The following is a 22,878-nucleotide window of genomic DNA, read 5'->3' as shown; positions in this document are numbered from 1 at the left end:
ATATTGCTTCTTTAAGTTGCTTCCCTACTTCAGTCTTTGAAATCTGCATCCCCACTTAATCAGAATGAAATAACTGCACAGAAGCTGGTATCTCATCACAAAGTCACCCCTTATTTACTTGTGCACAGCACACTGGCTGCGGCTAGCCAGCTTGAAGTTGTCACCTGAACTGAGGAGATGCTCACCTGGTTATATTTATTACCAGCCAGCTCAGAGTCAGTCCTCAACTGAGGAGATTCTCATCTGGTTATAATAGTCAGTCAGGGCTTTCCAGATTTTGCCTCCAATCAATGATCTTGCATTCGATAATGTCAATCTGGTTCCAATCACTACACAGATCCTCCAAATTATGGAGTTCCTGGAATAAGTGTTCTACCTGTACTCCATAAATTCTGATGAACAACCAATCTTGTCCACCACCAAATCTGGCTTGACTGTCAATCATCAGTGCACCTCACTCTTCTTGATCAAATCCAACTACTCCAGAGTCAATAGGGTGGAGAATAAATGAGAATCTGTAACCCCTGTTCTGAATGAAGAAACTTTTTCAATATCCAAATCTGGAGCTAAACTTTCAGTAAACATTCCTACTATGCTGCAAAGTAATTTGTTTGCCTAAAGTCTCCTCTGTAAGGCATCTGAATATGGTTCCCACGACACAAAGCAATATAAATGCAAGTCAGTGGCAAACTGAGATAGCAGCATTATTTTAAGGAATAATCAAGTTTGGTCTGGGTGAAATTTAAGGTCAATTAAATTATCAAGACTGAGGACATTTGCTTTACTAACCCCTTTATTTTCAGTTATGATGGTTTTTCAGCACAAATGTAAAGAAATTGCATCAAATATATTGAACAAATAATAAATAAATGTCTTCACAGCAATACCATCATAGCAGCAGTGATTCTGTCATGTTGCACTTCAATCTATTAACAATAGAATGGATAAGTACCATTTATACATATTTATATATACAGTTTTTTTTACAGAAGGCAGAAATGCTTTGAGAAACATTGCCCTGCGCTGCCCAGCCTGTGCTGACTATTGCATTTACTACTTCAAAATTTCTCAAAGTGGCAAGAATTTAGCAGCTTTCTAAGAAAAAAGTAAACAAACCATAAACTGGGACTAATTTTCTGGCAAAACCAAACTATAATCCAGAGCTGTTTTGAGGATTGAAGTTGACTTGTTTTATGGATTTGTATTTGTTGAGGAAGCTCAAATATATACATCCTTTTGAGTTAATGATCTGATGTCTTACAGTCTACTTCGATTGGATATGTTACCTGTGATCATCAGAAATCTATGGAGCAACTGACTGATTTTCACATGCATGAATGTGGTTGCCAGTTTAAGGTGTGAAGAGGGGGTCTACTTGATGCAATTTTCAGGTGTAAATGCAGATGGACGAGTAACATGACCATGGTCTATTTCAATCGTCTTGGGGAGGGGTGTGTGTGTGTGTGTGTGTGTGTGTGTCTGTGTGTGTCTGTGTGTGTCTGTGTGTGTCCCTGTCCGTCCGTCCTGCGGTGAAGGAAGACAACTTCCAAACACACCCCAAAAGGTCTACTTTTTAAAATTCCACTTACATTAACATGATTATTCTCCCTCAATTCTGCCTGAGATTAACACAAGTTAAAACTTTTTAACCCAACATTAATGTTACTATATTGTACTTGAATGCATTTTGACTTGTTAACCTCATCAACCAACTATAAATATACAAGAAGTTATATTTGTACAATGTAGATAGCCCAAAATATCTGAAAAATTAGTAATGTCAGAATATGTGGGTTGTAAGCATTTACAATTTAAAGTAGCAGGTAGATTTTTTTTTCACCATTTGTAGTCAATAACTTGAAGTTTGTCAAAAACTTAGGGTTATTCTACAGAATGAGGTTGATTAACCATTTTGGAAACATACTACAAAAGATTCCCCATCGTCTTCTAAGTCACCAAGTTTAACCAACTATTTTCCACACTATTTCTTGTATTTAAGTACAAATGCAGGGGAAATATATTAATCACAAATTTACTCCACACAATGAAGTTATGTTTCTCATATCAAGGTGACCAAGCTTGTAACAGTACTTGTTTTAGGAAAACTAACAATACTGAAGACTAGCTCTGACAAAAGACATTTAATTGAATTTAAATTTAAATTTGTGCCATATTAATTTCTTCCTTTCCCTTAATTCTTCCCACAAGATATCTCTAGTGACAAATTATTGTACAGCTGATGTATTTTGTGACTAAAGAAATGAACACAATTGGTGTTCCAGCAAAATAACTTCTGATGGCTACCCAATGGGTTTTGTTGGGTGGTAGACTAGCTCAGTTGGCTGGATAGCTGCCTTTCAATGTAGAATAATGCTAATGGCCTAGGTTCAATTCTTATACCATCTGAAGCTATCATAAAGGACTCTTATTCTCAACATCTCCCCTTGGCTGAAGTAATGGCCCTCAGGTTAAATTCACCATCAGCTGTCACTCTCAAATGAGCAGGCAGGACTATGGTGGCTTTTCTTTCAGTTGACATTTTTCATAACTTATCAGGACCAAAAACGAGATATTTAAGATATTCAATTTTTGAATTTTGGTCAACAACATAAATACCTTTACTCCTTCAGGTTCCAAAACTGAGTCTGTGTTACTGAGAAGTTCTAAAATCTTTGAAAAGATAATCCAAACATTTCAATTTAATACGAAACCTGCTGGTACATTGTTTTTGACCACACAGCAGTCACTGCATTTGAAAGTAATTCCGTGAAAGGCTTTGAAATGTTTCATGAAAGTTTTAATTCCTTCCTCATTTTCCAACTGCTAAAAGTTGTGGAGGTGCTGCAACCAAAACAATATAGTAAATTCTCCCTACATTGTTGAATTTTTCATATTACTGGAAACATACACGTATGTTAACATCAGAATCCCAACAAGAGAAACAGAGTTGCAAATACCCCATTCACAGCACTGCACTATGTTTGTAAAGCATCCAAGCCCTGGCCAATAACCCATGCCATGCTTCTGTAAAAGGAGTCATTCTCCAATCCAATCAGACTGTTAAAGGTTGTAGGCCGATCTCCAACCATAGCTTTCACCCGTGCCTTAAACAGCCCTTTCTCATTTTTAGAATCCATGTCTACCAGAACCTGGACAAGAACACAAATGCATCAAATAAAGTTCCATTGAGCAAAAAATGCATTTATCAACTGCTATTTAATTAATATAAAACTGACTGAGAGAACCATAGCTATTGTCCACAAGAATCTATGCCAGATGATTAGTGTCTAATTCAGTCTAGGATTGTAGAAATATCAGACAAAGCTATATTACTAGAAAAGGGAAACAATAACACAGGAGAGTGCATACACACATTTGTCACTCAGTAAAAAAGCTATAAATGCAATGGAAAGGTGCCAGATGATGAGCAAGAAGAAATCATGATGAGAGAAGAAAAAGCAAGGGATCTGAGAGGAAGCAGCCAATTTTGCTACTCCTTGGATGCTGCCTGAACTGCTGTGCTCTTCCAGCACCACTAATCCAGAATCTGAAAAGGAGTGGGTATAAGGGAAGGTATATTTGATTGTTTTGAGCTTGTTATAAGTGATGAAAGACAAAATGATGAATATATAAACTAACAATGTACAGTGATGATCATTGTAATTCACTCTATGCCATGATACAATACAGCGCCATGTGTCAGTATTTAAATACATGTTTTGTATGCATTAGACAACGTTTTGCTTTGAATTTGTTCATGGTTCATGGGACATGAGTGTAGCTCGGAAGGCCAGCATTTATTGCCCATTCCTAATACAGAGGAACCTCTATTTCTCCAAAAGAGATGATCTGGCACTGTTTCGTTTGGATCATCGATTTATTTGGTTAATCGATTCAATGCCTTTCCTCTGGGGCTCAGAGTTTTCTGTAAAGTCTGCTCCCTGTTCAGACTAAGCAGCAGCACACCGCGCGTGAGCACCTGCCCCCAACCCCATCCAACACTGCCCCTCCGCCTGCCTCCGTCCAACATCGACCCCCCACCGCACCCCCGCCCCCGTCCAACAACACCCCCTGCCCGCCCCAAATCTTTCCATCACTGACCCCTGCCCCCCCAACCCCATCTGCTCCCCATACCGTCGAACACAGACCCCGCCTACCCACCCTCCCAACCCTGCTCCTTGCCCGCCCCCAACCCTGTCCAACACTGACCCAGCCTGCCCCCCAACCCTGTCCAACACCGTGCCTCCCACCCCCATCCGCCTCCATCCTCATTCCCACACCTTATGTGCCCCTCCAAACCCCCCCACCCCCAATCCACTCCCTCTCCAGGGCAGCCGGACTGGACGCCAACAACAAGGCTACTGCTGCTGCTACTGCCTTTTGGAAGGTGAGTCTGCAAATAGTGTGTATATACACACAGACATGCACACTTTACTGCAACTTTTTGACAGGTTCCACCTTTGCCCTGTACAGGACAATGTTGAGAGATTATCTGGGGAAGGGGTGGTTTAGGGTACACTCCTGTGTAGAATTCCAGGGAAAGTGTGGGGAGAGAAAGAGGGTGGGAGGTCAGTCATTTAGAGACAGAGCCTGCACTCCCATCAGTCTAGGATTGTTCTTGGCAGCATTGAGTGCACTTTTAATCACTGTAACCTAAAGACGCGATCAGTGTTGGAAACACGTCTTTGATGTAATGTTTCTGTCGGGACCTCAAGATCTCCTTCGGATAATCCAATATTTGGATAATCGAGGTTCCACTATACTCCTTTAAGAAGGTGATAATGAGTTGCCTTCCTTTACAGCTACCGTCTGAGGTATTGATATATGCAGAACTGTGAGGAAGGGTTCCAGGATTTTGACCCAGTGACATGGTGAGGTGACATATTTTCTAGTCATGAAGGGTTGCGATTTGTAGAGGAAATTGTAGGTTATTGTTTTCCCACCACAATGTTCTAGATGGTAGAATTCATAGATTTGGGAGGTGCTGTTAAAGGTGAATTGCTATAGTGCACCTTGTGGATGGCACACACTGTGGCCATTGTGCATCAGTAATGGAGTAGGTGAATGCTTAAAATAAGGGATGGGGTGCAAGTAAAGCAGAATGGTTTTCATAGATGGTGTCCAGCTTCTTGAGTGAGAGCTATGATGTCATAGAGCATAGTGCTGGAAAAGCACAGCCAGTCAGGGAGTATCCGAGGAGCAGGAGAGTTGACATTTTGGGCATAAGCCCTTCATCAGGAATGAGGCTTGTGGGCCAAGGGGACTGAGAGATGAATGGGAGGGTGAGTGGGGCTGGGGGAGAGGTATCTGGGAATGTAATAGGTAGATGAAGGTGGAGGTGAAAGTGATAAGTTGGAGAGAAGGGTGATGCAGATAGGTTGGAAGAAAGATGGACAGGCAGGACAATTCAAGAGGGCGATGCTGAGTGGGGAGGTTGGGATTGGGATAAAGTGGGGAGATGGGAAATGGGGAAACTGGTGGTGAAATCCACATTGATCCTGTGTGATTGGAGGGTCACAAGATGCAAGATGAGGCATTCTTTCTCCAGGCATCAGGTGGTTAGGGTTTGGCAATGGAGGAGGCCTAGGACGTGCATGTTTTTGGCAGAGTGGGAGGGGGAGTTAGAGTTTAGCTACAGGGCGGTGGGATTGTTGGTGTGGGTGTTCGAGAGATGTTCTCTAAAACAATCTGAAAATTGGCGTCCTGTCTCTCCAAAGTAGAGGAGACTACATCAGGTGCAATGGATGCAGTAGATGACGTGTGTGGGGGTACAGGTAAATCTCTGTCGGATGTTGAAGGATCGTTTTGGATCTTGGATAGAGGTGAGGGGGGAGGTATGGTTGCAGGTTTTGGGGAGGGCATTCACTTGCTGTAGGGTTCACAGGCTGTCCATTTATGCTGCTCTTGGCCCTACAAATGTAAATGAAAACTTACCTGCAGGAATCCTCTTCAGTTAATACTGGATGGAGTGTGTAAGGTACACTAGACCCAGTAACAGAAAATACTTTATATAGAAAATCAGAGGATGTCCAAAAATACTTCACAATTAAGTGCTTTTCAAGTGGATTTACTGATGTAATTTAAGAACATAGCTGCCAATCTAAACACAGGGCAGTGCCAGAATTAACAATTTAATGGTGACTATAACATCAGTTATAGTTAGTTGAAGGATGAGTATTGCTCAGGATATTGGGCGTAACATCTTCACTGTTATTTTGAATAATATCACAGAATCTTTTATTTTTGTTTGAGGGGACCTTGCTCTGACATCCCTTGTGGAAGATGCTACCTTCAACAATGCAGCAGTCCCTCCATACCACAGTCTCTGGAGCTGGAATTGAACCCAGAATATCTGGCTCAGTGGAGAAAGTGACCAATATCTGACGAACAGTATCATGCTGGAATTCTAATCAAGACCTTACATATGTCACAGGAATTAAGCTTACCCACTGTAAACCTATCACTTGACTTAGATGGGTGCTTAAATCGTAAGCCCTGAGAAGACATGGAGAGCCACGCATTTGGCAGAAAATAGGCTGTAAGTTATATCCCTCCATGTTCAGGGAGTTTTTACCATTTCACATTAACAGGAAAAACTCATATAAATATTTCAAATTTTAATTTGTACATATAAATCCTGTCAATTAAAGCTTTTATGCATTAAAATTGATACATACCTCTTGAAATCTCATTGACAATTTCTCTGTTGGTATAGATAGAATCCATTTATATTCATCCATCAATAAACTGACATTGAACAGTGACTCATTGAGGCTCTGACAATCTAAACAGTGAGAAAATTAAAATGATTATTCTTTGTTACTGACTCAAATGGGAGAGTACACCAATTATCTCTAGTGAAAACGTGAGAGGGAAACTAATGGTATCAAAGGCTAATAAGTCCCTTGGACCTGATGGGATGCATCCTAGGATTCTTGAAATCCTGATATTCTGGAAAAGACATAGAATTGACAACTTGCTAATGTAACACCTTTATTTAGAAAGGGAAGAAGACTAGTTATCTTAGAGTCTATTATAAAGAATGTGATGATTAGAAATGCTCAACATGATAAAGCAGAATCAACGTGGCTTCATGAGAGAGGTTACATGCCTAACAAAGTTGCTGGAATTCTTTTGAGATAACAAGAACAATGGGTAAAGGAGAAACGTTGCATATAATACATTAAGATTTTCACTCCCTTCATAAGATGCCACACTTAATATGATAAGAGTTCATAATGTTGTAGATAGTATATTAGCATGGACAAAGGATTGGCTAACTAATAGAAGACAGAGTTGAGATGAGAGAGGTATTTTGAGGATGACAATTTGTAACGAGTGGTGTGCCACTGGGGTCAGTGCTGAAGTCACAATCACTTACAAATAGAATAGGAAAGTGAAAGTACCTATAGCCAAGTTTGCAAATGACAGAAGTAGATGGGAAGGCCAGCGATGAGGATGACCAAAATAGTCTGAAGGATATAGGTAGGTTAAGTGAGTGGGCAAATGCTTGGCTGGAATATATTGTGGGAAAATGCCAAGTAATGTCCATTGTCAGGAAGGATAGAGAAGCTGAATATTATTTACATTAAGAAAGGTGGCAGAAAGCAATAGAACAGAGGGATTTGAGTCCTTTCCCATGAATCACAAAGAACTTGCATCCAATTTCAGATGGTATTAGGGAAAGCAAATGAAATGTTGACATTTATTGCAAATGGAATGGAGTTTAAAGGTAGGGAGGTTGTGTTGAAACTTCACCAGTTTCCTCATTTTTCCCCCCCACCTTACCCCAGTTCCAACCTTCCAGCTCAGCACCATCCCCATGACCTGTCCTACCTGCCTACCTCCCTTCCCACCTAATCCGCTCCACCCTCCCTCTGACCTATCACCTCCATCCCCACCCCCATTCACCTATTGTACTCTTTGCTACCTTCTCCCCAGCCCACCTCCGCCCCCCCCCCCCCCCCCCCCACCTCACCCCCTCACCCCCACTCCCTCATTTATTTCTCCACCCTAGAGGCTTCCTGTCTCTATTCCTGATGAAGGGCTTTTGCCCGAAACGTCGATTTTCCTGCTCCTCAGATGCTGTCTGACCTGTTATGCTTTTCCAGCACCACTCTGATCTAAACCCAGGTTTTGCTGAAACTATAAAGGTAAAGTCACATTAGTCCCAGAGGACCATCAGACTAATATCTTATTAGAGAAAGACGACTGCTGGTAAGTTTAACCTGAGGGTTACCCCACCTCAGCCAAAGGGCAAGATTGAGAAGATGGAACCTTCATGGTGAATTCAGCTGGTATGGGAACTGATCCTGTGCTGTTTGGTGTCAATCTGCATCACGAACTAGCCATTATACAGGCTACTGGTCAGAACATAGCTAGAATAGTGTGAACAATTTAGGGACCCCTATCTGAGTATTGGATGCGGTTCAGAGAAAGTTCACTGGGCTGATACAGATGGTCCTGTGAGGACAGGTTGAGTAGATTGGGCCTGGCTTGTTGGAATGTAAAAGAATGAGAGAAGTCATTATTGACGCATCTTAGATTCTTAGGGAACTTGACAGGGTAAATGTAGAAATGTTGTTTTCTCTTGTGGGAGAGTCTGGCATCGGAGGGCATTATCTCAGAATAATGGGTTAGACATTTAAGACAGCGATGAGGAGGAGTTTCTTCTCTCACAGATTTGTGAATCTGTGGAATTCTGTTGAGGCTGGGTCATTAAATATATTCAAGGCTGAGATAGATGGATTTTCAATTAGTAAAGTAACCAGGAGTTATGGAGAAAAGGCAGGAAAGTGGGTTTGAGGATTGTCAGATCAGCTATGATCCCATTGAGTGATGGAGCAGACCCAATGACTGAGCTGAATTGTCTCCTCTAGCTCCTACAAATTCTGATCTTATAGCTATATCCATTCTTGCAGAAATGACACATTTATCTGGTTGGTCAACCAACATCTGTTATGAATCACAAAAAATATTGTGAACTATCAGCAGTTCTTGGTAGTTACTGACTCCGAAGGAAGTTGAATTTTCCAATGATTAATTCCTCTACCTCGATAATCATCTGAAATAGCCCGTCATTGTTGAAGGTTCCAGAGGGCTCTGACAATTAAGCTTAACAATAACCCAGGAAAAGGTAGAGGATTTAAAACTTGTCTAATTTATGGGTAACTGCTAAAGAGGTCCCTGACACACCATTAACGCTCCTCTAAATTTTATCCTTCCCTACGTCCAACCACCATTGTGCCTGACTCAATCCTTTTGGAGCCAATGTTTTCCCAGCCTGACTCAGGTGGGCCCAATCATCATTCTGGATTAGTGGTGCTGGAAGAGCATAGCAGTTCAGGCAGCATCCAAGGAGCTTCGAAATCGACGTTTCGGGCAAAAGTCCTTCATCACATCACCTCCACCAACCACCCCCTCCCACCACCGCCCATCCTCTTCCGTTGATCCAACTCCACTGAATCCAGTTGCTACCTACCCTCCCGGCCTGACCACACTTAATCCGATCCCCAATGTACCCATCCAACCCGACCCTCCTCAGCTAACCTCTCACTACCCTCGATCCCAACCTGACCCACTGATTCAATAACCCTCTGCCCCTGAACCTGGCCCCAACCCAACCACCACTGGCCCACTGATCTGACCCGACAAGATTGGCCACCTACTTTTAAGAATTTTCAGGATTTTTATCCAACAAAGATAAAAGGATGGTGAAATCCCAGTGGTGTGTGACATGGAGTAAACATGATGATGACATTTCCATTCACCTTATCAAGGGAAGATGGATAGGCTGTGTGAAGTGGTCACTGGTTGACACTTGTGAGCCACAATGTTCTCTAGGATTTAGGTATTGGATTAGAAAGGCCTTTAAAACAAATAAATTCAAATATTCCTGCATTTTAGGGGCTAATTAGTTGTGCTTCCCTCTCAGTTAAGTAGAAAAGCCATGCTCAAGTTCACATTTAATGTTGTTCTCCAGTTTATGTCTAACTTTGATGCTAGTCTCACAACTCAGACCCAAGCAAAGATTACATTCCGATTTGAATTTCGGTGAAAGTACCTTTTCCTCTAAGTGATGATCCCTTTCAAAATTTGCTGACATGTTTGTTTGAAAACAAATTGACAACTCACCGTTGGCTTTCAAAAACACTGCAGAGTCTGGTACAACATTTAAATCATCTTGTTTCTTCACCCTCAAGTCATTTTTAGATGAATTCAGTCCTATTAAAAATAGTTGCTTTCAGTTATATTTCTTTTATAAGCATTTCTGAAGTGTTTTGAGAAATAATGAAGCCATGGCTTTTATTTCAAGTCAGCAAATGAGTTGAATTTAACTTCACTAAACTTGCTAGTCCTTTTGCTTTCATATCATTTCACTTCTGCAGTTTAAAGGACAGAGAAGTGGCCACAACCTTTCTTTATACAGTTTCTCTCTTGGTTCGAAAGACAAGTGGATGGAGACCACTCTGGTTGGGAGAGGAGGCCAAACAACCCATACTGTCCTCCAGCTGAAGAGAGGGATGACTAACTTCATCAAATCTGAGAACACAGATGAGACAAAGATAGTCTCCTCACTCTTCTGGTTAAAATTTCTCACTCTGTTATAAGTAGGTAACAGGTTGGTGTGCTGCAAAGGGTAAAGGGTTAATTCTATCTTCCCTGTAAGGATAACCACTGAGTATATGCAAACGGAAGCATGTCATCATAATGCCAAATCACACGGAACTGAAACTTTGGTCTGTAGGGCATCAGAGGCATATTGCCTAATACCACACATTGTAAATACCTTTGTTTAATAAAGTCTTTTGAAGTTCACTAATATGTGTGCAAACCTCTTGCATGCTTTATTAAAACAAAGTGTCAAATCTAAGTGGACAGTCCTGATACCTCACTCTGAAGAAGAGTCACATTTGACCTTTTCAAATTAATTTTTGGGATGTGGGTGTTGCTGGCTAGGACAGACTTTTTTGCCCACCCTAATTGTTCTGGAGAAAGTGGTATTGAGCAGTCTTATTGGGCTGCTTTACCCACAGCGTTTGTAAGGAAGGGATTTTGACACAATAATAGTGAACCACCATAGTCCAAGTCAGGATGCTGTATGGTTTGGTGGAACTTGTAGGTGTTGGTATTCCCATTATAGTGATGACACAAAATGTTAAGTCTGTCTCTCTGTCTTCCCAAATATAAGCAGATCAACAGACAGAAAATCCTTTATCTGAAATGCTCGGACCAGCTGTTTTTCCGAATTTGGAATTTTTCAGTTTTTAGAATAAGTGAGGTTAATGGTGAAATTTTAAAAATCTGACTGGAGGACCAAACTTCCAAGTAAGAATGTACTTAGCCATGCACCCCCCCATGTCGCATCTGAGTGACACGCATTGAGTGGGTGTCGACTTGGGGGCATTCAGAGAAACCCCAGGCCTGTTGGTGCTTGGCCACACCCCCACATCACATCTGAGTGACAAGCATAGAGTGGGTGTCGACTTGGGTTAACTGTTTGCTTGCCAAACAACCTTGTTAATGAGAAAAACACTTCAGAAAAACCTTCAGATTTCCAAGCTTTTTGGTTTTTGGATGTTCAGATGAAGGATCTTCTACCTGTACTAACTTTTCCCAGCATGTGCAGTTTTAATTTCTGATTTCTCATTTGCCGTATTCAAACTTGTTTCCTTCTGCCTAACAATAATACAGACTGCTAAATTCACAAACCATCTTATCTTTATGTGGATGAGGCAATCTCACAAAAGAGAAAGAATGTAAATGTAGAGTTGTGAATTAAGTTCAACAAATAGTGTGACTGGAAGTTTTTAAAACATACCATTATCCTTCAAAAGTGTTGGAGACAAACTCTCTGCTTCATATGGAATTTTCTGCATATAGGATAGTATCTCATCTATCTCAGGCTGGGAGCTCAAGCTCCTCAACAGACTTTGAAGATCTCCTTTCAGTGATTCCATCTGTTTTTTTGGAATTTTAAAAGAAAATATTGGCAAACATCCTTCGCAAACATCTTGTGATGAATAACCACTCCATTTACCACTTAAAAGGAATAATGAAGAGTTAGGAAATAATAGAGGGAAAAGAAAAGGAAATGGGATGAGGAAAGCCAATACTAGCAGTGCCAAGGCAGACATATCCGTCTTGCATGCTATAAACCTAGTCTCTATAAAATGTACAATGTTGCCAGATATTGGCTGTACTCTATACTTGTAGAATTATTTGTGTTCAATACTACTACTGCAATGGAACTATGAAATTCCTGGCTACTATACCTGGAAAAACAGTTGCCTTTCTTTTCTGCCTGTATTGTCCCGTTCTCTGTCCTCATCAGTGAAATCTATGTTCTCAGTAAAATATTTGATCCAATTGTCCAAATCAGGTCCAATACCTTTGAACAAGTTTTGAACTTCTATTGTTCCCATTTCTACAGTTCTTGAAAAGAGAGGAATTCAGGTAAATGTGTGTTTGTGTTAGCCAATAGTTACCAAATAAAAATAGTGAACAGTCTTCTACTTTATGCCACTAGACAACATAGAAATTACTTACATATAACAAAAGTAAAACTTGCATAAGTTGTTGTGTACACAGCATTTTCTGCATAGGAAAATGACATATTCAGTGTAAATGAATTCCGTGCAGGCAATTTTGGGAGAGCAATCTTTGATCATTGTTCTATGTATAAGTTAAAACCTTTTGTAGAAGGTTGTGATTCATCAGATTGCAAGTTCTAGGTGCAAGCAAAGAAACTCCACCTCACAGTGTTATGGTCATTGCTAAGCAATGGGTGGAGCTGCCTTCCAACTGGAAGGGTAGTCCATTGTGCCAGTTCTCATAAGGTCAGTGAAGTCAGTAAGTGAAATTCAGCCTGGAGCTGATACCTCTCTTTCTCACCCAAAATGGGTGGTCTTTGTCCCTGCTTTGGATCTCTGCCACTATTCTGGAGATGCTGGCCTCAATAGGGTTACTGGCATTACTACTGAGACATTGTTACATAGAACATTACAGCTCAGTTATGTTCTATGTAATAATGTGCCCTCGATGTTGCGTCAATCTGTGAAACCAATTTGAAGCCCATCTAACTTACACTATTCCATTTTCATCCATATGTTTATCCCATGACCATTTAAATGCCCTTAACATTGGCAAGTCTACTACTGTTGTAGGCAGTGCGTTCCACGACCCGACTAGTCTCTGAGTAAAGAAACTATCTCTGACATCTGTCCTATATCTATCATCCCAGTTTAAAGCTATGTTCCCCTCCGTGCTCGTCATCACCATCCAAAGATAAAGGCTATCAGTGTCCACCCGATATAACCCTCTGATTATCTTACATGTCTCAATTAAGTCACTTCTCAACCTTCTTCTCGCCAATGAAAACAGCCTCAAGTCCCTCAGCCTTTCGTCATAAGACCTTCCCTCCATACCAGGCAACATCCCAGTCAAGCTCCTCTGAAACCTTTCCAACGCTTCCACATCCTTCTTGTAATGTGGTGACCAGAATTGTACACAATACTCCAAGTGCAGCCACATCAGAGTTTTGTACAGCTGCAGCATTGACCTCGTGGCTCTGAAACTCAATCCCTCTACCAATAAAAGCTGACACACCATATGCCTTCTTAACAACCCTATCAACCTGGGTAGCAACTTTCAGGGATCTACGTACATGGACACCAAGAGCTCTCTGCTCATCCACACTACCAAGAAGCTTACCATTAGCCCAGTACTCTGCATTCCTGTTGTTCTTTCCAGCATGAATCACCTCACACTTTTCTGCATTAAACTCCATTTACACCTCTCAGCCCAGCTCTTTGTCTCTATGTCTCTTTGTAACCTGCAGCATCCTTCAGCATTATTCACAACTCCATCGACCTTAGTGTCATCTGCAAATTTATTAACCCATCTTTCTACGTCCTCATTCAGGTCATTTATTAAAATGACAAACAGCAGTGGCTCCAAAACAGATCCTTGCGGTATACCACTAGTAACTGAACACCAGGATGAACATTTTCCAACAACCACCACCTTCTGTCTTCTTTTAGCTAGCCAATTTCTGATCCAAACCACTGAATCACCCTCAATCCCATGCCTCCATATTTTGTGCAACAGCCTACTATGGGAAACCCTATCAAACGCCTTACCGCAATCCATATATACCTCATCAACCATTTTACCCTCATCCACCTTTTTTGGTCACCTCCTCAACGAACTCAATAAGGTTTGTGAGGCATGACATACCTTTCAAAAAAACGGTGTTGACAATCCCTAATCAACCTCTACATTTAGAGCACAGTGGCATAGCCCAGTACGTGCAGATCTATTCCATATATGTTGTCAGTAATTGACATCACCATTTGCACGTTCACAGGCAGCCAGGTCAATGTTCATTTGTACATTTTGAGCTATTCACTCTATTTATAAAATTAGAAATCTGTGATTTATTATAAATACCAGACCACAAAGAATCTATAAAACCATATCTTATGTCCCAATAACTCAAATGAATGGTTCTCAGAGATACGATTTAGCATAGTTAAAGTAAACTGGCAATAGTATAGTACTATCAACACTACCAACACAAATCACTGAAAGAAATGACTATTGTGTCTGCCCCTTACAGAAAATAGCTCCACAAGGCTGGAAAACTTCAGCCCAAATAATGGAACAAATATCAAAAGCATCAACGGTTTTTCCCTCCACAAAACCTGCCAGTCCTACTAAATACTTTAACATCTTTCACTTTTATTTCAGATTTCCAGCAGCCACAGACCCAGGTTGACTGCAGAGAGATGGAAGAGAGCTTGGCTCCACGAGTCTGACCTTTAAAAATGGCTGCCTGGACATTGGATTTTTGGTAGGGTGGTGGGAGGGGCAGGGGAAGTTGGGGATGAGGGCCCCAGAGGTTTGAAGGCTGGCTACATGGCAGACCTAACTTGGGAATTGTGCCCTGTGTCTTAAGTTTTGAAATAAAGAATAAAACATGAAACATCCCTCCAATCCTCTTTATTTACATTACCAACATTCTTCATACCCTATTGATGTTAACACTTACACCATATGCCCCTATTTGCTCCAAAGCATGGTGTCAGTCATGTCAAAGTATTTCCCCTAAAGAGCCACAATGGGTGCCATGCTCTCAAGGCCAGGCCATGCCACCTTGTACTGCCCCTCATATCCTCCATGCCAAGGTACATCTCTCCCCAACCATCCACATCCCACACCCCACATGTATTCTATGTCAATTTATGTTCCTCCATTCACCAGTTGAGATCTGTATACCAACAAATTATGGCAACCCATGGCCCTCATCTAGTACATTTACCATCCATAAACTAAATAATGCCTATAACAATGTGAAAAGGAATGTTTTCACCTGATATATCAAAAGTATTTTGAAACTAGGAAATATCTCAGATTTCACCTCTGTTGGTTTTGCTGAGCTCAGTGAAAGTAACAATAGGAAACTACAACTTTCTAGACAACGAGGCAGGAAATGTACCTGTGACACTGATATTTTTGCTATCCAATCACTTCTGTTGGAAAGTTAGTTTGTGTGAACATCATAAAAGGACATAAAAACATCACAACTTAAATCTACCGAAGGCCATGTGAATCGTTGAACCTACTCCTCTCAATAAAATCATTGCTGACCTATTTCAACTCTCCTTTCTCATCTTATCCCTATGTCCCTTGATCCTTCTGAAATCCAACAAGATCAGAATCAATCCATATAATCCAACAAGATCAGGCTTTGTTGGGATGCCCTACATCATTAAATAACTTACTGAATATGCAGTCTAAATTCAAACATGAAGAAATACTGTTGGGCCATTTGAGAGGTTTGGGAAGGGAAAGGAATTTAAATAGTAGAAAAATGTGCTCACCTGTTGCTGATATTCTGCTGAATATTTGACTCTAAATTAGTTTCCAGCGACCGTCCATGTCTTTCTTCTAACAGGTCATTTGTTTGTATCCATTCTTTTAATTATTTAAAATGTATATATTAATTAACAAATCAAACTTGAAGCATAATTTCACTTAATAAACTTTATAACTTGGTAACTGGGATTTGAAACTAGATTGTATGGTGGCCTAGTAACAATGAGCTATTACAAATAAGAACCTAATTCTTTAGCTCAGCCAAAGCACTGATGGAATGGCTACTGGTTCTAATTATAGCAAAGGTCCTTTCAGATCATACAGAAGTTTCTGGACTCTAATTTATTTATCAGCCACCCAACTCTGGGCAGCTGGAGGACAAAGTTCCTTTTAAAAATTATTCCAAATATTGGGACAGGGAGGAGAAAACGATTGGCCAATTATCAGTTCAACTTACTTGGAGTGTTTAACATTTCAATCCTTGACTTTACTATCCAATATTGGCTCCCAAATGCATGGGAAGCCTTTGAACCTAGCATTGTGTAATGACAAAGGTGGGAAATACATTTGTTACATATTCTCATCGTTTCCACTGGTCAAAATGGCCTTTCTGTGCATGCCTCAGATGTTATAGAATCCCTACAATGTAGAAGCAGGCAATTTGGCCCAACAAGTTCACACCCACCCAGACCCATTCCCCGGCCCTACTATTCTACATTTACCCCTGACTAATGCACTGAACCCACACATCCCTGAACACTATGGGCAATTTAGCGGGGCCAATTCACCTAACCTTCACATATTTGGACTGTGGGAGGAAACCGGAGCACCCAGAGGAAATCCACGCAGACATGGGGAGAATGTGCAAACTCCACACAGACAGTCGCCTGAGGCTGGAATCGAACCCGAGTTCCTGGCGCTGTGAGGTAGCAGTGCTAACCACTGAGTCACCATGAGCTCTTATTTTAAAGTTTGGATTTTGGTGTATCTGAACATCCTGCTGTGGAGAGAAAGGATGCTTCATTAATATATTTATATCATGTTCTCACAATGCATTTGGGATTGCAGTTTCAACTTTGTCATTACTGTACATAGTGTCCAGTGAAACCCTACAGTGAAAGTCCAAGGGAACAGCATTTCTTGTCATATGCCCTTCAGACATTTCTGATCTTCCACACCCCTGCTCACCAATAAAGTCATAAGAAATAGGAGCAGGAATAGGCCATAAATATTGCTTCACCATTCAATAAGATTATAGCTGATCTGATTGTGGCTTTAACTGCACTTTCCTGCTTGTGTCCATTAAACTGATGATCAAAAGTCTCTCCATTTCAGCTTTGACTATATTCATTGATGCAGTCTCCACTGTTCTCTGGGGAAGATAATTCTAAAGATTAATAACTCTTTGAGAGAAAAAATTCTCCTCATCTCAGTCTTAAATGGGAATCCCCTTATTCTTAAATTGTGTCTCTAGTTCATCTCAAAATTTACTGCATTAAGCCCACTTAGAAGCTTATATTTTTCATTATGGTCATCTCTCAGTTTTCTAAGCTCCAATGATTATAAACCCAACCTGCTCAACTTTTCCTCAAATGAAAACTCCTTTAGAGGATCAGCCTCCTTTGAACTGCTTCTAATACTCCTCGCTCCTCAGGCAAGGAGACCAAAACTGTACATGAGATATAAGGCGTGTCTCAAATACCATGCACAATTATAAGAAGACCTTTCTATTTTAAGACTTTGTCTTTCTTATTAGAAAGATCAACTTTCCATTTACCTTCCTAATTACATGTTGAACCTGCACACTAACTTCTTGCAGTATGTGTTCCAAGTCATACTTTCCCACCAGCTCTAATCGACACACTCACACTACCAAACATGACAGGGAACTTCCCTCCAGCCCTCCAAGTGGCATGGCATCCTCCCTCACCTGCTGTTAATGCATTGTTTCCCTGGACAAACTCACCAATTGCCACATTAAGGGATATCCTTAATGAAAGGCAGAATTGCAATTATATTGTGCCTTTTGTGACCCATGGCATTCCAAAATTCGTCACAGCCAATTAAATACTTATGAAGTGTATTCTCTGTTATAACACAAGAAAGATATTATCCAACTAATTCAACATCGCTAGGGAAAAATTCTGGAACACTCTCCCTAACAGCATCTTCTGTACGCACACCACATTCACTGCGGTCGTTCAGAATGTTGGCCTACCACCACCTTCTCAAGGGAAATTAGGAACAGATAATAAATGCTGATCTAGTGAGCATACCTACATCCAGTGAATGATTAGTAAAAGTATCAGAGAAGCTCTTTTGTTTGTGCAATTAATGTGCAAAATCTGAATTAAAACAAAGATTAACTTTGATAACCCACACAATCCCATCACTTCATTGTATACCTTTCTCATGATTTGCTAAGTGCTGTCCTTGGGATGGAAAAATGTTTGTGTAAATGTTCTCCATGAATTTTGGAACTGTCTCTGTGAAGAAGGAGAAACTGTCTCGAATGCGGATAAATTCTTCCACTGGGTGAAGCAGGTCCAGCAGTTTCTGCAAAAATGTCCTGAGTTCTGAAATAAATAATGTTGAATGAGTTGAATACCGCAAGAAGACTAAAGCTAACAATAATTTAAAATAGGTACCTATTTCTTTTCATGACTATATTCTTTTCCAAAAATATACCTTATTCATAAAATTTGTGAAAGTACATTAATAGACATTTTGAATTGAAAATTACAGGAAGTGCAACAGACAAGAAAATACCGTTGCTATTATTGCCAAAAATCAATAGCATTACCAGAAATATGCAGAGGCTGCTATTCAAATTCTCGTGTTACAACCCAAGTATGTTAGAATGTCTCCGTTATGTTTGCTGACATTAAAGTCAATTCATGAAAGCCTTCTCATAATCTAAATTCTTAGTGTTATAAATACAATGAAATGTAGTCTTGGCATACATAAATGATTGCACCCTTAGTAAACTGTGCCGATGTAAATGTCATGACCATAGGTCAAAATCCCAAAATACTAAGGACATTTTAAATTTTTAATTCCAAAATATGTGAGGATATGGAAATAAGGTAGCTCTCTGAAGAGATAGATACATAGAATATCACAAGTAAGGATGTGAAGCTCCACTAAAATGGCCACAGTATTAATCTGTTTTCACAATCACTTCAAAGATTGATCCATACATCTGCTTTTTATAACTTTATCCTTTTGGACTTACCTCTTATTTCTAATCTGTATCTATGTGTGTTGCAATACTAATTATTCTTGAGTGATGGGTGAATAAACAAGGAGGCCAGTTCACCCGGGAGCTTAACCATTTGGGGCATGCTGTCTGGAACCATAACAGATTGGGCAACCTCACCCACCCCAGTCTGGGAGCAACAACCATCATAATATTTGATTTCACTTGGAAGCCATCTTATTTCATTCTGTCAATTGGCACATGTTGAATTAAGTGGCTATGAGGCTTGGGTCCATTCAGAAATGCCAATTTATATTCTCAACGACTCTCAAATCAAAGGGTCATGTCACAAAGTAAGAACTTTGACCAAGTACACTTGCATCAGGGGCTGAAGATTCAATTATAAATCACATTAGTACATAATCCAGACATGCAACAATTAAACCACAAGGTTTGTGTAAAGATTTGTAGCTTGGGTGTTGGTTGCCGTGGTTGTGGGTATGCTTGCTGAGTTGGGAAGTTGATTTGCAGATGTTTTGTCCCCTGTCTAGGTGATATCTTCACTGTAAAGTGCTGCCATACTGCGCCTTCTGGAATTTATTTGGTTCCATTCCTGCTGCTTCCAGTTGCTGGTTCCCATTGTTTGTTGTAGTGGCCGGTATATTGGGTCTATGTCCAAGTGTTTGTTGATGGAGTCCATGGATGAGTGCCATGTTTCTAGGAATTCTCTGTCTGCCCTCTGTTTTGCTTTTCCTGTGAACTGTTGTGTGGTCCCATTCAAATTTGTGGTCCTTTTCATCTGTGTCTATCACTACTGAGGTCGGCTGGTCAGGACGTTCAGTGGCTAGTTGGTGTTTGTGGATGTGTTTTGCTAGTTGTCTGCCTATTTGTCCTATATAGTGTTTCGTTGCTTCTTAGCATGGAATTTTATAAATTACATTTGTCTTGCACTTGATGGGTTTAGGGTCTTTTGAACTGGTGAGTTGTTGTCTGAGCTTGACTATCGGTTCATGGGTTGTCATGAATCTGAGTGGTCAGAGAAGTCTGGCTGTCAGTTCCAGGATGTTTTTTATGTAAGTAGAATGGTTAGTACGTTGGGTCGTGGCAAGCTCTCGTCATGTTGTTTGTCTGGTAAGCATTTGCGGAGGAAGTTGCAGGGATATCAGTTCTTGGTGAACATTCTGCAGAGGTATTCTTCTTCTCTTCGCAAGTTGGGAGTGCTGCAGTGTGTTGTGGCCCTTTTGAACAGGGTCCTAATGCAGCATCTCTCAACCACCCAAACATACACTCCAATCACTTGGATTCATGACAGCTCATAATTCGACAGCCAAGCTCAGACAACAACTCACCACAACTCACCCTGTATGCATCATGTGCAAGATAAATATAATCTGTGTGATCTTGCACTCAGCAGGACATAAAGAAGAATGCCAAATTTCAAACAATCACAGTATATTGTATTACAAGAGCTCAAGGACAGTCTGCACTCTGCCTTTTATGATAAGTTGAATGAACATGTTGTCACTGCATAGTACAGTGAAAAACATGAATAGTAGATGCAACTATCAATCTGAAAAATGTTCTATCTACCACACAATTGAGCAAAGTCAAGTATAAATTTCAGTGTCAGTGCAATACCAACACATTGACCCTAACTCCAATGATTGGTTAACTGAATAAAGTAGGCTCCTGCCCCACCGAACTCATCGCTGCATACCTTGACACGGTCCTGTCCCCCTTAGTCCAAGAACTCCCCACCTACATTCGGGACACCACACACACCCTCCACCCCCTCCATGATTTTTGCTTCCCTGTCCCCAAGTGCCTTATCTTCACCATGGACATCCAGTCCCTATACACCTCCATCCCCCATCACGAAGGCCTCAAAGCCCTCCGCTTCTTCCTTTCCCACCGAACCAACCAGTACCCTTCCACTGACACCCTCCTTCGACTGACTGAACTGGTTCTCACTCTGAACAACTTCTCTTTCCAATCCACCCACTTCCTCCAAACCAAAGGAGTAGCCATGGGCACCCGCATGGGCCCCAGCTATGCCTGCCTCTTTGTCGGATATGTGGAACAGTCCATCTTCCACAGCTACACTGGCACCACCCCCCACCTTTTCCTCCGCTACATCGATGACTGTATCGGTGCTACCTCGTGCTCCCACGAGGAGGTTGAACAGTTCATCCACTTTACCAACACCTTCCACCCTCACCTCAAATTTACCTGGACTGTCTCAGACTCCTCCCTCCCATTCCAAGACCTCTCCATTTCTATCTCGGACGACCAAATCAACACGGACGTTTATTATAAACCGACTGACTCCCACAGCTACCTAGATTACACCTCCTCCCACCCTGCCCCATGTAAAAACGCCATCCCATATTCCCAGTTCCTTCACCTCCGCCGCATCTGCTCCCAGGATGACCAATTCCAACACCGAACAACCCAGATGGCCTCCTTCTTCAAAGACTGCAATTTCCCCTCAGACGTGGTTGACGATGCTATCCACCGCATCTCCTCCACTTCCTGCTCCTCTGCCCTTGAACCCTACCCCTCTAATCACCAGCAGGACAGAACCCCACTGGTCCTCACCTACCACCCCACCAACCTCCAGGTACATCGTATCATCCTTCGTCATTTCCGCTACCTCCAAACAGACCCCACCAGCAAGGATATATTTCCCTCCCCTCACCTATCAGCCTTCCGGAAAGACCACTCCCTCCGTGACTCCCTCATTAGGTCCCCACCCCCCACCAACACAACCTCCACTCCCGGCACCTTCTCCTGCAACCGCAAAAAATGCAAAACGTGCGCCCACACCTCCCCCCTCATTTCCCTCCAAGGCCCCAAGGGATACTTCCATATCCATCACAAATTCACCTGCACCTCCACACACATCATTTACTGCACCCGATGTGGCATCCTATACATTGGAGAGACAGGCCGCCTACTTGTGGAACGTTTCAGAGAACACCTCTGGGACACCCGCACCAACCAACCCAACCGCCCCGTGGCTGAAAACTTTAACTCCCCCTCCCACTCTTCCAAGGACATGCAGGTCCTTGGCCTCCTCCATCGCCAGAACATGGCAACACGACGCCTGGAGGAAAAGCACCTCATCTTCTGCCTAGGAACCCTCCAACCCACAAGGAATGAATGCAGATTTCTCCACCTTTCTCAATTTCCCTCCACCCACCTTTTCTCAGTCCCAACCCTCGGACTCAGCACCGCCTTCTTGACCTGCAATCTTCTTCCCGACCTCTCCGCCCCCACTCCCTCTCCTGTCTATCACCCTCATCTTAACCTCCTTCCACCTATCGCATTCCCAACGCCCCTCCCCCAAGCCCCTCCTCCCTACCTTTTATCTTAGCCTGCTTGGCACACCCTCCTCATTCCTGAAGAAGGGCTTATGCCCAAAACATCGATTCTCCTGGTCCTTTGATGCTGCCTGACCTGCTGCGCTTTTCCAGCAACACATTTTTCAGTTCATAACTGAATAAAGTAAACAATCAATTTGTACTTGCAAGCCCAAGACAAAATATCTACTGTTGGAGGTGATTCTCCAAAAGAACAACACTTGCTTTCTCCATGATAATACTTTGGTCAATCAGTGTCACCCTGCCAAACAATCAGAACCCTTGTTCTCTAGTATAAATTGTAGTAACTGTTTGAAATTTGCCATTCTTGAGTTTGTCCTAAGTGTTAAATCAAAAGCCTCAGCAAAAAGTCTCTCTTTTCAGCCAGTGTTAAACTAGAAAAGAAGTTTTCAGTCAGAGGCAACCATCCTCATTAAA

At 41.6% G+C, this 22,878-nt stretch overlaps 1 protein-coding gene across 1 annotated transcript in view; it reads right to left on the bottom strand.

Moving 5' to 3' along the window:
• Positions 1–797: 797 nt before the first annotated feature.
• Positions 798–22,878, bottom strand: part of prss56 (serine protease 56) — a 63,895-nt gene continuing 41,814 nt past the window's right edge. The window contains exons 11-17 of the mRNA XM_072572404.1: positions 18,285–18,455; positions 15,885–15,978; positions 12,276–12,435; positions 11,822–11,960; positions 10,135–10,224; positions 6,678–6,784; positions 798–3,149 (exon numbers count right to left, since the gene is read on the bottom strand). Coding sequence (XP_072428505.1) covers positions 2,976–3,149; positions 6,678–6,784; positions 10,135–10,224; positions 11,822–11,960; positions 12,276–12,435; positions 15,885–15,978; positions 18,285–18,455 — 935 coding nt within the window. The 3' untranslated portion in view covers positions 798–2,975. The remainder of the gene's footprint in view (positions 3,150–6,677; positions 6,785–10,134; positions 10,225–11,821; positions 11,961–12,275; positions 12,436–15,884; positions 15,979–18,284; positions 18,456–22,878) is intronic.

This window comes from Chiloscyllium punctatum, chromosome 6 (genome assembly GCF_047496795.1).
Source record: "Chiloscyllium punctatum isolate Juve2018m chromosome 6, sChiPun1.3, whole genome shotgun sequence".
NCBI classification, from domain to species: domain Eukaryota; kingdom Metazoa; phylum Chordata; class Chondrichthyes; order Orectolobiformes; family Hemiscylliidae; genus Chiloscyllium; species Chiloscyllium punctatum.
The sequence above is the reverse complement of the archived record's forward strand: the minus strand, read 5'-3'. Positions and strand labels throughout refer to the sequence as shown.